This window comes from Elgaria multicarinata, chromosome 10, assembly GCF_023053635.1.
Source record: "Elgaria multicarinata webbii isolate HBS135686 ecotype San Diego chromosome 10, rElgMul1.1.pri, whole genome shotgun sequence".
Lineage (NCBI taxonomy): Eukaryota > Metazoa > Chordata > Lepidosauria > Squamata > Anguidae > Elgaria > Elgaria multicarinata.
The window spans coordinates 76,972,298-76,989,461 of NC_086180.1; the positions used below are offsets into that span (position 1 = coordinate 76,972,298).

General features: G+C 40.2%; 1 protein-coding gene across 3 annotated transcripts in view; it reads right to left on the reverse strand.

Annotated features, from left to right (window-relative positions):
* RAPGEF2 (Rap guanine nucleotide exchange factor 2) overlaps nucleotides 1-17,164 on the reverse strand; it is a 179,466-nt gene that overhangs the window by 108,123 nt on the left and 54,179 nt on the right. For all 3 annotated transcript variants that reach the window (XM_063135424.1, XM_063135423.1, XM_063135422.1), the window contains exon 4: nucleotides 10,973-11,056. In XM_063135424.1, the coding sequence (XP_062991494.1) occupies nucleotides 10,973-11,056 (84 nt within the window). The remainder of the gene's footprint in view (nucleotides 1-10,972; nucleotides 11,057-17,164) is intronic.

Consider the following 17,164-nt stretch of genomic DNA (forward strand, 5'->3'; position numbering starts at 1 on the left):
TTCAGGGTGCCTTATTGTGTCGTCTGAACCTGGCACAGTTTCTTTAGCAAGGTTTGTTAACCACCCACAAGCCACCTTGAGAACCAATAGCTTGTTGTTGGGTTGTTCAGGGTTGCTTGTCATGATGTTCAAACCCAGCATATTTGCTTGTGCATGGCTTCTCAGAAAGGGCTACAGAGCTGGTTGACAAGAGCAGCAGAAAACCAGTTGTTCCTCACAGTCTCACTAACTATGTCCCCTTTATTACATCTTGAAATTTTTACATTGTCTCTGGAGAGGCCACCAGTGAGGGAGGAAGCAGCAGCCAGGCACCTCTCCACCGTGCCTGGGTCCAGCACCAGCTGAGAGCCCCCTCCCTCCTGCTGTCACCTGTAGCTGCTGAACTTTCCAACTAAGATTGTAGTGCCTGAATTTGCTTTCCTTTTCCCCCTCCTCCTCCTCCCTCCCAATCCCCTTTCCTTTTGTGTCATGTCTTTTAGATTGTAAGCCTGTGGGCAGGGACTGTCAAGAAATACTTTTGTAAGCCGCCATGAGAGCCTTTTTTGGCTGAATGGCGGCATAAAAATCCTTAAATAAATAAATAAATAAATAAATTATCTTGAAATAATGTCGGAGGGCTGCACCCCAAACATACAGCCACAGCTCCTTCTATGAATGAAGGTGGTGAGGCCAATGTACTCTGATCTTTTGTATTGTACTTAGTGAATGAGAATGTATGTGACTTTTACTGGTATTTGTGAAATATGTTGTGTTGTTCTACAGCATCCAACTGATGAAGACACCTCGAAACGGGCACTGTACCGGACACCTGTTTTATTTATCCATCCAAACGCCTAGAATAAGGAATATGTGGGGTGGTACAATATTGTACCTAAACTAAAAAAAATTCCACATGCTGTTTTGTAAACTGTTACTGGGAATTTAGTGCTGATACATTGTTTATTATTTTTGTTATTATTTTCTTGATTTATTCATATATTGGAGGCTTCTGCCCCGTTGGATTTGTTTTGAGGTATTTAAGGCTGTGTATCAGCAAGGAGAATTATAACTTTTTGTATTCTTGATTACAAACAGTATATGTAGGATTGTTGTAAATATTACCCACAGTTGTAATACGTTTTGTCTATCTTTCACTTCATGTGTGAGTCTTTGTGGTTGAGTGCTTAGCACCCCAATTACGATTTGTTATTGCAACCACAGTCTTCAATTTTCTGTACCTTTTCCTGTTGCCACAGTTCTTTAACTTCCATGGCAAGTGGTATATATTTTTCTCTCTTTTCTTCCTTTTCTACAATATTGTCATTAGGTATTGCTATGTCAATGAAGAACGTGTGGGTTTTCATTTTGTTTTTTGTCTATAACTGTTATGTCTGGTTGGTTGCAAGGTATTGTCTTGTCTGTATGAATTGTTCTGTCCTATTATATTTTATGATCTGCATTTTGCAAGATTATTTCAGGTGAGTATGTATAGTATGGTGTAGTTTGTTTGATGAGGTTGAATTTGACAGCAGCTGTATTTTTGCAGCTGTATTCTGTCTGTCCATAAAGTCCATTCCTCCCAGAATTTTACATCCTGCTGTTAGTTACATGGTCTGTTGTTTCTTGGAATTGATGACATTTTCTACATGAATCTGTTGTTACACTGTTAACTGTTATGAGGTGTTTTTGGTAATTCTTGATTGCTATAACTTGATCTTGTATGGCTATTAGGAATCCTTCTGTTTCAGGAAATAGCTCGCCCTTCCTTAGCCATTCATATGATTATTATTATTTATTGCATTTTTATACCGCCCAATAGCCAAAGCTCCTTGGGCAGTTCACAAAAACTAACTATGATTGTTCTTCATTTATTTGTGGGTTCTGTATTATGTTGTAATGCTTCTCATATAGTATTTTTTGGGACCGTTTCTTTTTTCTCTGCGAGTGTGAGTGGTCATGTCTAGTCTTCATTTTGTAGTGCTAGCTTGAGAGGAGTGTAATTTTTATCTGCTTTAACTATGGCTTTATGAATGGGGATGTTTTTAGTGTGAAAGAATTCCCTCTGTGATTTTAACTGTTTAGCAGGAATTGCATCTATGCCCAGCAGACCTCTTCCTCCTTCTTTCCTACTGTCTATGAACAAGCTCTAAAAATCTCAATTTTAAAGCATTTCTTCTCTAAGCAATTTGTCATCTGTTGATTTAAGCATCTGCTTTTTTCTTGCTACCCAACTAATGTTAATTTCTATTAATCATGTCATATCTAAAATTCAGATTGTATTTGTTCTGGCAAATGCCTATTAACCTTTAAGGTACTCCAAAAATAATAAATTGAGTTCACTGTCAATCTGTATGAGTGATGTTTCAGTCAGTGTAAATAAAAGCTTCCACTGTATAATTTACAGTATGATTTTAGAGAATATCAAGGCTGTTTGGAAAGAACGCAAAAGAAAATATAGACCTTATTTGTTGCATTCATAGTAACAAAGCATTTTATCTAAGTTCTTGCCATTTAAACTCATGCTTGCTATAGTAAAAAAATATTTGAATTAACGTTGCACGATAAATTAACATTTAACTAGTTTCACCTAAAACTTCAATAAAGAACAAATTACAAGGCCTGAAGACTAGCATCTAAGTCCAAACCAGACTTCTGTGTGCATATCAAAACTGCAAAAGAAGTACATCTGAGGTTATCTACCTGCAGTATGTTCCCATCCATATTCAAAATGTACATGGGTAATGTGCACGAACTGCATACCCAAGTGCACACATAATCGAAAGCAATGAGGTACAAACAGACAACTTCTGCAGTTGAACACACATCTGATTTACAGATATGCACAGGACATTGGTTTTGTATACAAAACGCCTCCTGTAGGTCAAGATATACAAGTACAATGCATTAAGTAGTGCTATTGTGCAACTAACTATTCAATGACGAATATGAGTACTGGGAAATCACCTGGTCTGGATGGGTTTCCAATTGAGTGGTGTAAAACATTTTCTAGCCTCTTGGCTCAAAGGCTTTATTGCCTTTGTAATTTATATTTTTGAATCGGGTTTCTTTCCCCCATCATTAAATGATGCTTATATCAATCCATGTTTATAAATATTGACAGCAAATAGATATGATACACACGGTCTTATGCAAGAATGGAATAGGGAATTGGATTGTCTCATTTCGCTTAATCAATGGATCACCACTTTAGCATCTGTATCTGAAGCATCTATGGATCTCAGGTTACATCTTATTCAGCAAACTCTCTTGCTCTGCATTTCTTGGGCGCTTCCACATCTCTTCAATGAGGGTTTGTTTAAGTCGGCTAATTGTTGGAGGCGTAATACTGCTAATACTTCTCTTAATCATATGTTTTGGCAATGTCCAATAGTTGCCTCTATTTGGTAGGGTTATTACATGGATAAACTTTATATTGGAACACTCTTTAATATTTACTGATGTACATGTTCTTTTAAATTAGTTATCACACAGTCAGCGTAAATGGATTCTCCATGCCTTTTTGACAACTAAAAGACTGATATTACAACATTGGAAGGATAAATCCTCATTCTGATGTAATGCAATGTAATAATATTTTCAACATTTGAATGGGTAGTATGTGTCACTGGCAGATGGATATGGAGCTTTTGTCTGCTTTTGTTGATGTTTCTGTGTAATTTCTTTTTTTAAAAAAAAGTTGTATTTTCGTACATATACATTTCACATACATTAACTGAAATTGATACATTCATGTCAACTTTTTTTTTCTTTTGTATGGTTTTGTTTTGCTTTGTTCTGTTGAAATTTACAATATATATTATAAGCAAAAACCTGAAATCACAATCAAAGTTTTTGAAATGAACTATGATTATACTGTAACACCAACTGACTGATCCCATTCTCTGATAGGCAGCACAGACATTTAGAAACTGAGGTAAACTCTTATGTTCTGATGTAGCTCAACACTGCACCCTAGACTGTCTGGTAAGTTGGCAATATACCAGGATGCCTGAATAGGCTCATTGCACCTTCTTGGATTCCAATATGTATCCAAGAATTTAAGTTTTTTTTTATAATAGGCTAACTGGCTCAAACTGGCCGAGTCTTTTGAAATGTAGGTTTAGAGGCATTAGGAAGATGCAGCTACTGATTTGCTTTCTAGACCAATGAGAAATGGAGGCTATCACATTATTTGACAAAACAACAATTGCTCTCCACAAAGGTACTGGCTTTTACTGAACTGAAATTCCCATTAAAGGCTCCTTGGGAGCCTTCCATATAACATCTAGCTGAAGGTTAAGATGCTCTTTCTCTCTGCAATGAAATCTGCATATGCTTTACAAACCAAGAGTCTACTCCAATAAGTAACATGTAACTAGATAAAATACACTAAAATTTTGATTTCATTTGGAATTGTATGTGTTGTCATTCCCCACACACACCCCAAACCCCTCCTTTTTATATTTGGACATTTGGCTGCATTGTTTTAACAGGGGATTCTATTTATTTATTTATTTATTTATTTATTTATTTATTTATTTATTACATTTTTATACCGCCCAATAGCCGAAGCTATCTGGGCGGTTCACAAAAATTAAAACCATGAAAAGCATAAAAACAAACAATAATTTAAAAACATGAATACAAAATACAATATAAAAAGCACAACCAGGATTAAAACCACACAGCAAAAACTGATATAGGTTAAAATATAGAATTAAAACAGAAAAGTTTAAATTTAAGAAAATTAAGTGTTAAAATGCTGGGAAAATAAAAAGGTCTTCAGCTGGCGACGAAAGGAGTACACTGTAGATGCCAAGTGAACCTCTCTGGGGAGCTCATTCCACAGCCGGGGTGCCACAAAAACTCTTCTCCACACAAACAGCCACATAACTGAAAACTACTGAGTATGTTCTCAGGGTTTTTACAAGGCTTTGTTAAAACCTTGTAAAACCTGTATGTCAGAGCTTTGGGCAAGAAAACCCAGAACACCTGTCCCATTTTATTCTTCCTAGAGCTGGGCTGGATGGAATGGATCTTGGCAACAGGACTCAGAAACTCCCCAAGCAGCTGGACAAACTAGGATGTGTCAGGAGATTCATCCTAACTAGTGGCAGCCTATCAACAATTCTTTTTGGGTAACCCTTGTAAAGAAGGGGTCTACCAGTAGTGAAAGTCATCCCCTCTCCCAGTCCATTCAATCACTACTGGTCTTAGTAACTTTCTCTTTTTAATATACACACTTCCCTTGCTGCTTGAATTGGTATATATGCTATCAATGTAGTTGCTATCGTTACCGACATCATGACAGAATGTGTGTGGTTTTCTTGTGGTTCTAATCCACATCTGTGTATTACCTTGCTGACAGCCTCAGGCAAATTGGCATAAAATTGATTTAAACACTATGAGACACCAAAAGCCAAAGCACACAGGGAAAGAAATCAAGAGAGACCTTTTCAAGGTTGACTTGAATCTGTATCAAGCAGCAACTTGGCAATATTTTTGTCAGGTCTTCCTCTTTATCCCCCAATGCAAGTCAACGTTTAAAGATTAAATGTAGATGCCTTATTCATACTGCAGAATTCATTTAGTTAGTCCCTCAGATTTTATATGTTAGCCATACATGTATCTGTACTTAGAAAAAACTCCTCCTTAAAAACAACCATTTTATTTCATGGACTTTAAGCCAATTCATCCTAACTACAGATTTGCAACCTGGTGCTGGTCAGTTAGTTGCTGATAAATCACTCCCTTTGGATTGTAAGCATATCTACACATGCAGTGAATATTACTCAGGAGCAGATGCTCTGAACCCAGCTTGCCCAATGTAGACAACTAAGGAAAAAACCCTTCCCACTTTATTCTACTGCAGACACCCTGAGATCCAAACAATACAGGGCAGGGCAGGATACAGATGTTTTAATAAATAAATAAATATTTTCTACTCTTCTTCCACCTCTCTTATATAATCCCCAACTGACAACTAACGCCCGAAGTCTTTAATAAAAAAAAATCGACAATTTTTAACATGCATAGTCCACCAAGAAGAAAGAAAAGGTGTATCAGCAATTTGTCTCAGAACCCAAGCCATCTGGGATTTTAAAAGTACCCTGAGGACTATCTCCTACCCTGTATTACACAGCGGACCTGTTCAGAAGCCACCTTAAATCCTGCCGGTTAAGAGTTTTGGTTAAGCAGCAGGGTTTAAGGTGCCTTGTGCAATGCCTTTTGCTAAACCCTGCTCACTCACTAACCCCAGTCAGACCGCCTGCACCAGGGTAAGCGGGTCTAACCATGGCTTAAACTGTTCTGAGCAACAGCATGGCTTCCATAGGCGTGCGCAGCACATTTCATTAGGGGGTTCAGCCAGGGGTTGTTTTTTTTAAGGTAAACATTGATTAAATATATAGTAATAAAGGACTTTTTTCCATTCATCAAACAAACAAAATAAACGAAAACTGAAGTAAACTGTATTTTTTTTAATTAACAAGTAATCTGTACTTTAAAAATACACATTTTAAAAAGGAAACTCTGAATACTATTTTTTGCTGTAGTGATAACCAGGCATATATAAAGATACAGTCAATTTTCACCATCTTTAAATTTAATCAGATAATGACCTAATCCAAACTTACTAAAACAGATTCACATTTAAAACAGATTCTATCACATTAACAACAATGAGTGTCATCTTAAGTTCCAGCACCATACAGAGAATACACCATACATCAAATGCCCTAATAATGATTTTAAAAGATTGCCCTGTGTGCTGCTGAGCAAAGAATTTGGAATGAGGTCCAGGAGAGAGACTTCTGGGGTGAATATAGTGAGGACGAGGGGTGGCTGCGAGCCTAGCGTAAGAGAGGGCTGGCTGGCAAGATTTGGAAAACTTGGGGGAGTGTAGGAGATCTGGAACTAGGGGCATCTCTGGAAGGCCGCGAAGGGGCTATTGGCAGAAGACAGGAGATGAAGGAGAAAAGAGAGGATGGGAAACCGTCACAAGGGCACATCAGTCTTCTTTACTGATCAATTGTAAGCCGCTCCGGGAGACTTTTAGGCTGAGGTACGGGATAAAAATACTCTAAATAAAAATACTCTAAATAAAATAAGGGCAAAAGAAGAGGATTGGCGTAGGGGGAGCCCTGGGGAAAGAAGAGAGAGAAATGCCCCTATGTGTGGGGTAGAAGAGGGAGAGAGGGTGCAGACAGGAGAGGTATGAGTGTCCCGGAGGGGAAAGGAAACAGAGGTAATGTTTAGCCTTGAGGAGAAGCCTGAGGGGAGACATGATAGCACTCTTCAAATACTTGAAAGATTGACACACACAGGAGGGCCAGGATCTCTTCTCGATCATCCCAGAGTGCAGGACACGGAATAATGGGCTCAAGTTACAGGAAGTCAGATTCCAGCTGGACATCAGGAAAAACCTCCTGACTGTTAGAGCAGTATGATAGTAGAACCAGTTACCTAGGAAGGTTGTGGGCTCTCCCACACTAGAGGCATTCAAGAAGCAGCTGGACAACCACCTGTCAGAGATGCTTTAAGGTGGATTCCTGCATTGAGCAGGACTTGATGGCCTTATAGACCTCTTCCAACTCTATTATTCTATGATTCTATGAAAACAGTAATGTAGATCCTGCCTGAGACACCTGGGCCCTGTACACCTAGGAAACCCAATGCATGTTGTTCAGTATCTAAATTATAGCCAGCTCTTGCCAGGGCTGGTCCAAGACATTTTGCTGCCCAAAGCAGAATAGCAAATGACATGACCCCCCCACCCCACCCCCAAACTCACAGTGCCAAGCCAGTAAAGTCATTTTGGCACTTGAGGCCAGTGGACAACAGCTTATTATGCCATAATAAAGTTGTGAGTCTTCCAGATCTCACAGGATACTTTACAGCTTTTAAACACAAAAGAAGAAGAGGACTATACCACAACCTGGCCTTGTGGGTCATGTAACCAGCAAGTCCAGTCCAGAAAGGAAATCCAGACACAAGCAATTCAAGCCAAACCACACCACATACCCACATACTGTATAAGAAGTCCTACAATTCTCAGCATACCCCAGCCAGCCATGCTGGCTAGGGGATTCTAGGAGTTGAAGGACTTTTTTCTGTCTAAACATGCATAAAATTGTGCCTTTAACTTATCATGTCACACTAACAGGAATACAGGAATCAAATAGGATTTCCTTCTTCAGTGGGACACACTTACTTAGGAGTAAGTACCATTTTGTTATAGGAAAGGATAATATATTTTTAATTAAAATTTAAAAATAACTATCACCTGGTACAGAGTTTTCCTATGGAAGACCTGGCCGGTTCACTGTTGTAATTATTTGATTGGGACTGAAGTAGAAGGGCACTAATTTTGCTGTACTTATTGTCTTTAAATATGGTTAAATATCCCAGTGTGGGATGTACTTATTGTCTTTAAATATGGTTAAATATCCCACAGTTACCTTGCTATTCTATTTCTACAATTCTTTTTCTCCTGTCCTTTCTTCATCCTCTCTTCATTTTCAGGCTGCATCCGGTGCACATTTACCTCAGAGTAAGTTTGATTGATCTCAGTGGGGCTTACTTCTGAGTAGACATACATAGGATTGTGCTGCAGCTCTGTTTTAAAGTGACACAAGAGACACACATACCATATTTACCAAAAGAATGGCTTGAAAAATAAATATTGTAGAGCTAGGAACAGTGTAGGCCCCTGACTGTAAGCCCCACCGCTGGCCGGCCTTCTCCCCCTCACCTCCTTCGCACGTGGTGCTCTTCTCTTCCTCCTCGTTGCTGCTGCCAGCTCTCCTCTGTGAGGAGAGCTGGCAGCAGGTCTCTTCCAGTGGTGTCTGTGAATTGGAAATGGGAGAGCAGCCCTTCTCCCCGAACATCTGTCTTTGCCCCTGAAGGAACGCGCCTGACGAGTGAATTGCGGGAAGCGCGGCATCCCCTCGCCTGCCCACACGCCCGCACGCCGGCCACTCTCCCTGCTCTGGCCCTTCGCGGGGAAAGAGAAAGGCGGAAGGAGGTAACTGGGGAAAGCAGCGGAGAAACGCACCCACAAAGGTCTCCGCTCCGCAGGGAAGCCCAAACGGCACTTACTGGCCCCGCCATACACCTAGCCAGGCCCCGCCCCCGCCAGGCCCAGCAGCAGGAACCGCAGCTGCGGCCACAACGAGGCGCGGAGCCGGAGGAGGAGCAGGAACCGGAGTGGGGCGGGCGCAGCCGCTGGAGCGGCTTCTGACGGGCGGCGCTACACATTTCCCTCTGACCCGTCTCCGGAGTGACGGCGCCTGGCTCGGCCCGCAGCGGCCTCAGAGGGGGTTCAGCAAGGACGGGGCAAACATGGCGGCGGCGGCGCATTAGGGGGTTCAATGGAACCCTCTGCACCCCCTGTGCGCACGCCAATGATGGCTTGTGGTTAGTGCTAGCCACAGAGAACCATAGTTTTGCTAACCACAGAGCCTGAAGTGTTGTCTTTCTGACTTAACTACCGTGGTTAAAGCCATGGTTTAAGGTGTCTTCTGAACAGGGCAGTAGACTCCCCAAGCAAACTTCATTGGGCCTGTTCAGAAGACACCTTAAACCCTGCTGCTTAAGGTTTTTGGTTAAGCAGGAGGGTTTAAGGTGTTTTGTGCAATGTATTTTGCTAAACCCTGCTCACTCACCACAGTCAGACCATCTGCAGTTAGCGGCTCTAACCCTGGCTTAAAGTGTTGTGTGTGACAGCACAACTTGTGGTTAGTGCTAACCCCAGAGAACCACAGTTTCACTATCCACAGAGCCTGAAGTGTCATCTGAACAGGCCCAATGATATTCACCATGGCCCATAACTGAGATCACATTCAGAGATGCTATTGGTGACTACCACTCAACTTTGGAACTATTCCTCCAATGTTGCAAGGCCTTTTGATTGGGGCAAGTATTGTGTGGCCAGATATAAGCCAGACTTACTTTTACTGGGTTACTTTTTAAAAAATGTGTTTTTATTACTTGTTTCTCAGAGTTGTAACCTTGTCTTTAGAGCTAGGGTAAAAAAATACAGATAAAGAAATACTGATGTAATTTTACAAATTCAGGGACACTCTGAAATAACTGTTATTACTGGGGAGGGAAACCATGGTTTGAGACTCAAAATTCTAAACCAGATTTTTACAAAAGAGATAGAAGAATAATTAGTAAACAGCATAAAAGGCAGTTGTTAATATTATCAGGAATTTCTAGTTTGTTAGAAAAACAGATTACGTTCCAAACACAAACTCATCCTTCTGGCCTGTTTTATGCCAGCAGTTCTCAATTATTATTTTTCCATGTACAACTTGAAAATTGCTGGGGGTCTCAGAGGACTACTTAAAGGGTCACATTAATTGGTATATTTTCCAGGAAAATTAGTAGATTGCATCAGTGCTGTGTCATGAAAACCATGGGCCCTATGGTAGGGCCTTGTTAGCATGTTGGTTAATACAATCCCACCCCCCAAAAAATGCTCTATATTTCCATCCTCAGAAAAGAAAAGTAAAATCAAGTGCAGGTATAGATATTCTCAACTATACTGCAACATTGCCATTGACTACTTGAATGGAGCTTGAGTGGTCCACAGCCAAGAACCTCTGATTTATGCTATAATTCCATTTGTAAATTAACATCTCACCTGGTCACTTGAAGGAAATAAATTTTGCTGACTTAGTTTCCCCTGCCCCACCAATTTGGTTAACACAAAAAGGATGTTAGCAAGGACTTCCTGCATTCATTTACCAGGGCAAACAGCAGGGATGCACTCTTTCCTTGTAAAATGTGCATATGCAGAAACTACTTTTGAAATCTAATTAGAGACACAATGGATAGTGTGCTAATGAACCAAATCAAACCTAGAAACTATGTTAGGCTCTTCATATTTTTGATATAGTATCAAGAAATTGATATTTCTTGAAATATTACATGCATACAATTCCGTTTTAAATATTGAAACTTTAAAACAATTTATTTCTACTCATACCTGCTCCTTGGAAGAAACATCGACTCTTTGATAAATACCGAACCAGACAGAAGAATATACCAACAGGTCCCAATATCATCAGGGCTAAAAATAGTAAGATGGAAAAAAATGTTAGGAAGTACGATTTGGACAAAGGAAGAACAGAAAATGTTTGCAATAAACATCAATATGATAAATCTGTAATCTACAGTTACCTTTGATCGACTATTATCAACTGATGGAATTTTCTAAAACTGATGCTTTCCTGAACATGTCCTAGATTCATATGTTATTTTTATATATCAAAACAACTTGAATTATAAATCTGCATTAGGTAACTGCACAGCAGCATAATGAAAGGTAACCTAAAACCTGATTATACTGGAGCAGATATACAGTGAAAAATTAGTGACAACACTAGGGCTACAACCCTAAAATGTCAGAATTCATGGCTAAGCCCATGCATTTTTTAACAGAAGATGACAGCATAGCTATTAAAATTCAGAAGTAGTGGGCTGGTTCCAGTTGAACGCACCAAACCTAAATTCATTTTAAAGTTTCTTAAAATGAAGTGATGAGGTATCTCAGTGAGAGGCACTGCATTGTATTTATTGTAAAATAGAGATTTAACTAATACAAACAATATCTTATAAATGTGTGAACTGTCTGTAATGGTAATTCCACAGTGTTTTGAATTTTGCCAGGTAATAAAACTCAGTTATGGTTTTGGTCTATGATTGTTTTTGATTTGAGGTGGCTGTTCCTCACATGTACTTGACACAGCACTTATTCTGCCATTCACACTTAATGGAAGCAATTTATGGGTTAATTAATCCCAAATTAACCTAAGAATTAAATATTGGTTAATTTGGGATTGCTTAACCCATGAACAACAAAGTATCCAGGTTTGCACATCCAGGTTTGCACAATCAGCCCAATTAGAGGTTGATTTTGAAAAGCAGAAGCACAAACCCAGCAAATCATAGGTTAATTAACACATGATTTTCTTATTTTCTTCTTTTATAGGACCCGCTGCTTTAACAAAGCCTTTACTGAAACTTCTTAGGCTGACCTTGTTCCTTCATTGCCATTCAACAATCCAATATGCTATTGTCAATCCTTGTTCTCCACCCACCCACCATTTTTCATCACCTGTGAAGATCTGGGTCAATTCTCTATTCTTAACTTAATGTGCTGCTGTGGTTGCCAGCCAGTAATACTAGACTTGTAATTCTATTGTCATAATCCAAGAAAAGACAAACACCTTTTACAAAACTTTTATCAGGCCTTTTACAAAATACTCATAAGCTTTTGCAACCCCTCAGGCACCAGAGTTCACCAATCAGAGATTTAGATTTCACTGGGTCAATAACTTTCTGTACGAGGAATTTTCAAATACCAGCTAGCAGGCCAAATCATTTCACTGAGTTTTTCCATCCTTCTTCCCAGTAGGAAACTTTACAGCTAATAGCTGGAGCCCTCTCCATTCCCCTGAGTAGCACTGCATGGCAGCCTCCCACTCCTACTCTCACCTGACTTTCAGGTAATCACCCCCTACAACTGACTACATTCAACATAAAAGGGATGACACTTTATCTAAAAGCTATGTCACTCTTAAATCTAATGTCTATATATGCACAGTCAACTACCAAATTCTTGAATGTGTTTGTCCTAATGGTTAAAGTTGGCTAGGAACCTCCCTAGGGAGAAATGCATTCCCAATAGAATATTAAAATAAGCAATTCTGATTTACTGCAGTGCAGACCTGGCCAAATTCCAAGGCAACTCTGCCAACTGTCTAGCTATCAGAAGGTATAATATACCTTCTAGGGGAGTGAAAAAAAGCAACAGACAAGCTTGGCTGCAGCTACTCTTTGCATTATTAAATATCCAACTGGATGACTTTCACAAAAACCAATGGGAACACAATGAGAGTACATATACATTGCCTGAATATGTCTCAGCATGCTACTTAAAATTAGTATACTAGGTTTTGCTGAGGCTTTAAAAACAGACTTTGTTTATTCAGAAGGCTTTCAATCATTTTCAGATGTCTCTTCCTTGTCCTTGGAACGAACATTAAGAAGACCAGGTAATAAAACTCTAAAATCAATGATCATTATGTAATGCCGGCTCCCTGCAAACCATGGTTTACATATCAGCACTCCACATCGGAACACAGTCTCAGTCTGTCTCTTCCCACACCCCCATACACCCCCTCTCCTGAGCAATTTCCCCCCTTTTGAAATCAAGCCTCTGTATGGTTTTTTTAAAAACCTATGGCCCACAGTTAGCCCTAGAACAAAAGCAGCCGTCTCCATGTCTTGACAATAAAGGGAACTGCCTGTCTTAGTAAGTTGTGTAAAAGGCATTCTAAGTTTTGCAGCTGAAACATCAAGCTGTCTCCTTCCCATAGCTGAGGTTACAGATCAAGCAGAAGAAATCTTGTCACTCCCTGGGAACACATGAATCCCAAATGGGTCTGTAACCTGGCTAACTTCTTTTAATTTGGATGGTTATACTTTGAGCCCTACTGAATAATAAAAGCCTCTGTCTTTTAGCCCAGTTATGTTCTTTACATAACACACAGGACAGCACTAATTCTCTTCTTCCCCTTCTCAAACTCTTCCCTCAGTGCTGGCTCCAGGTTTTTTTTTTTTTTGGGGGGGGGGGTTGTCCTGACTGGATCCACCTCTTCCTTACAATGATGCTAATTTGCTTCCCATGCTTTCTTGCTTTCTGGGCTCAATCTGCAAAGCTGCCTAAATGGAGAGCTTAAGATGGGTGGAAGATGGGGGATACTGCTCCTTCTTCTGGCTCCTGTCATTGCTCAATTGCTCAGAGAAGGTAAGTGAAAAAACCAAGATGACAGTTGACAGCAAAGAGCAGCAGCAGGGGCACCTGGGGGTTGGCAGTGGGGGCCCTGCTGGCACATGGGACTTCAGATGCCAGTCCTGACTTCTATTCCATTCATGACGAAGTGCAACATTTAGGACACCTAATTTAGCAATGACTCTATGCTAGTAGCACTTGGGCTGGTGCAAATAAATGTATATTTTCACACCAACAAGTTTATTTAATAAACTTCTGATCATTAACTATTAATTGACCAAACTAGAAGAACTAGTTTCTTTTCCTTCTTTTTCCTTTCTTTTTTTTTTACAATTTCTCTAGCTAATAGAAATTGTTCAAGAGTATTAAACTGCCACACTTTGTCACAGTATGTTCTATGGAAGTAAGAGGTCTTGTTTAGAGGCAAGGAAACTACTTTTGTGCTTCAAAAATCTCAAACTATTTCCTCAAAAATATTTTCTACTTTTTGTCAAAAACTCACAATGAATTAAGAACTGAAGCTGCATTGCCTTTTTTAACAATCCAGTTTCGCCCCAAGGTTTGAGAATTTGTTGTCAATACAAATACCAATTACGTTCTAGCAACGTGTAGCTCTCCTTTTTCTGATTTTTAAATGGGATATTTTATTATTAATTTGGGTGGTGTTTTTTTCCAACTTTCTTGTCATACTGTCCTGATATACATTTTCTCACTTGCCACTTTCCTTGCTATCAACATATGTGGTGATGACCACCAATTAAGATGACTTTTAAAGGAGATTAAAAAATTCATGAAGAATAAGGCTATCAGTGGTTACAAGTCATGGTGGCTATATACAACTCCAGGATCAGAGGTATGGCTATGTACACCAGTTGCTGGGGAACCACAGCAGAAGAACAACATGCCCTGCTTGTGGGCTTCCTATGGGCATGTGATTGGCCACTGTGAGAAACAGGATGCTGGATCAGATTAGTCTGTGGCCCTTTCTACACCTAAGGATTATCCCAGGCAAATGGAGGGATCGTCCTTGCCTGCTCCCGGGATCCCGTGTGTCATTTCCATGCACAGGGATGAACCTACGACAATCCCGGGGGAAATGGCAGGTGTAGAAATGGCCTAAGTTCTTATCTTCTAAATGTTTTCCAAATTAGGATCTGTTTCTTTCCATCCTGAAAATACCTTCACTCTCTTATGCTTTTATTACCACATAGCTCTTCATAGGACTTCCTCTAACTCTAATTCTTATCTCCATTCTGGATCCTGCTTTCCTTTTTTGAACTTTACTTTTGTGAACCACCCAGAGAGCTTTGGCTATTGGGCAGTATAAAAATGTAATAAATACATTTTATGTATTTCACCCCTTTAAATCTCTTAAGGATCCGTTCTTGCCCTAAGTAATTCTTTTCTCTTCCATTTCAGAACACTCCCATCTCATTTCTCTCTTTAAGTCTTAAAACCTAACATCCTTTACTCCATCCTTTACTCCTAACATCCTTTATCCCTTTTCTTCCTGATTCTTTTGGAATGCATTTCCCCTTGATATTCATCTCACTCTTGGGTTTTTGTCTTGCTTCCTTCTTCGTAAGAAAATATATTTAAAAATCATGTTTACCCTGATTACCCTGAATGCTGTTCCTAGCATTCCTTTCCCCTGCCTTATTGACATTTTGCTTTTAACTAACGCCATGCTCCCTTTTTGTGTTGTCTCTTGGATTGTCAGTCTGAGGACAGAGGTTGTCTTCTTTCCTCCGAGCGAAAAAAAACCAAGGGCAAGGGGTGGAAATGGAGATATGTCTTAGAAAATATTTATTTGTTATTGCCAATGCGTTTCGGACTTATGAGGTCCTCCCCACCACTCCCACTTTAGCCTCAGGTTGAAATGGCAGCCTGTCATTTACTTCTAACTCCCAAGTTCTCTGGCAGCCAATCCAACTCGTTATTATTTGCAAGAGTGAGTAGGGCTCTTCTTTCAATCAAGACCCTTTCCTACCCTGTTTCCCATTTAGACTTCCATGGTATCTGTATGTAGTAGGCTCATTTTGCTAAAATAGAGTGATATTTCTTCATACTGGGCTTGTGAGAAGATACTTTGGCTTTTACTTCTATACCCAAAAGAGCTCTCGCCCAATCCTCTGAATGCTTACACAGAAGTAAGTTCTACTTAGTTTAATAGGAAGTTTTCCCATAGCTTCTCAGTATTGATGAGTTATACAAATACTATGACACACATGGGAAAGTAGGCCAATCATTAATTTATAGCTTGATCATAGTAGGAACTAGTTTTGAAGAGTGAGCCTCATGACTTACTAACAGGCAGTGAAGAAAACAAACCAGTTTGAAAAGTTCATGTTCAAACTAATCAGGATCACAACACAAGATTACATTGGTTTACCAGACCTACAGTTTGACCCATAAAACAATTCAACTGACACTTAAAACTGTACAATGGTGTTAAGCCAGAATTTATTTATTTATTTATTTATTACACTCCCATAGCCAGGGCTCTCTGGGCGGTTTACAGAAATTCTAAAATTGAGGTAAAAACAAGTATACAAAATTTAAAACTCTAAAACACAGAACATACACACATAAAGCATTAAAAACAGATTAAAAACTAAACATGTGGGTAATTAGGATGTGCCGCCATATGCCTGAGTAAAGAGGAAAGTCTTAACCTGGCGCCGGAAAGATAGCAGTGTTGGTGCCAGGCGAGCCTCATCAGGGAGATCATTCCACAGTCTGGGGGCCACCACTGAAAAGGCCCTATCCCTCGTTGCCACACTCCGAGCCTCTCTCGGAGTAGGCACCCGGAGGAGGACCTTAGATGTTGAACGTAGTGACCGGGTATATTCACGTCGGGAGAGGCGTTCCGTCAGGTATTGTGGTCCCAAGCCGTGTAAGGCTTTATAGGTCAAAACCAGCACCTTGAATTGGGCTCGGAAACATACAGGCAAGCGGACCAGAGCAGGTGTTATATGGTCAATCCTTCTGGTTCCCGAAATCAATCTGGCCGCTGCATTTTGCACGAGCTGCAGCTTCCGAACCATCTTCAAAGGCAGCCCTACGTAGAGCGCATTGCAGTAATCCAACTTGGAGGTTACCAGAGCATGGACAACTGAAGCCAGGTTATCTCTGTCTAGATAGGGGCGTAGCTGGGCCACCAACCGGAGTTTGTAGAAGGCACTCCGCGCCATTGAGGTCACGTGAGCCTCCAGTGACAATGATGGGTCTAAAAGAACCCCCAAGCTACGAACCTGCTCCTTCAGGGTGAGTGCAATCCCATCCAGAACCGGTAGAACACCCCCCCTCCCCATCCTGTCAGCGGAATCACCTACTAACAGCATCTCAGTCTTGTCTGGATTGAGTCTCAGTTTATTAGCC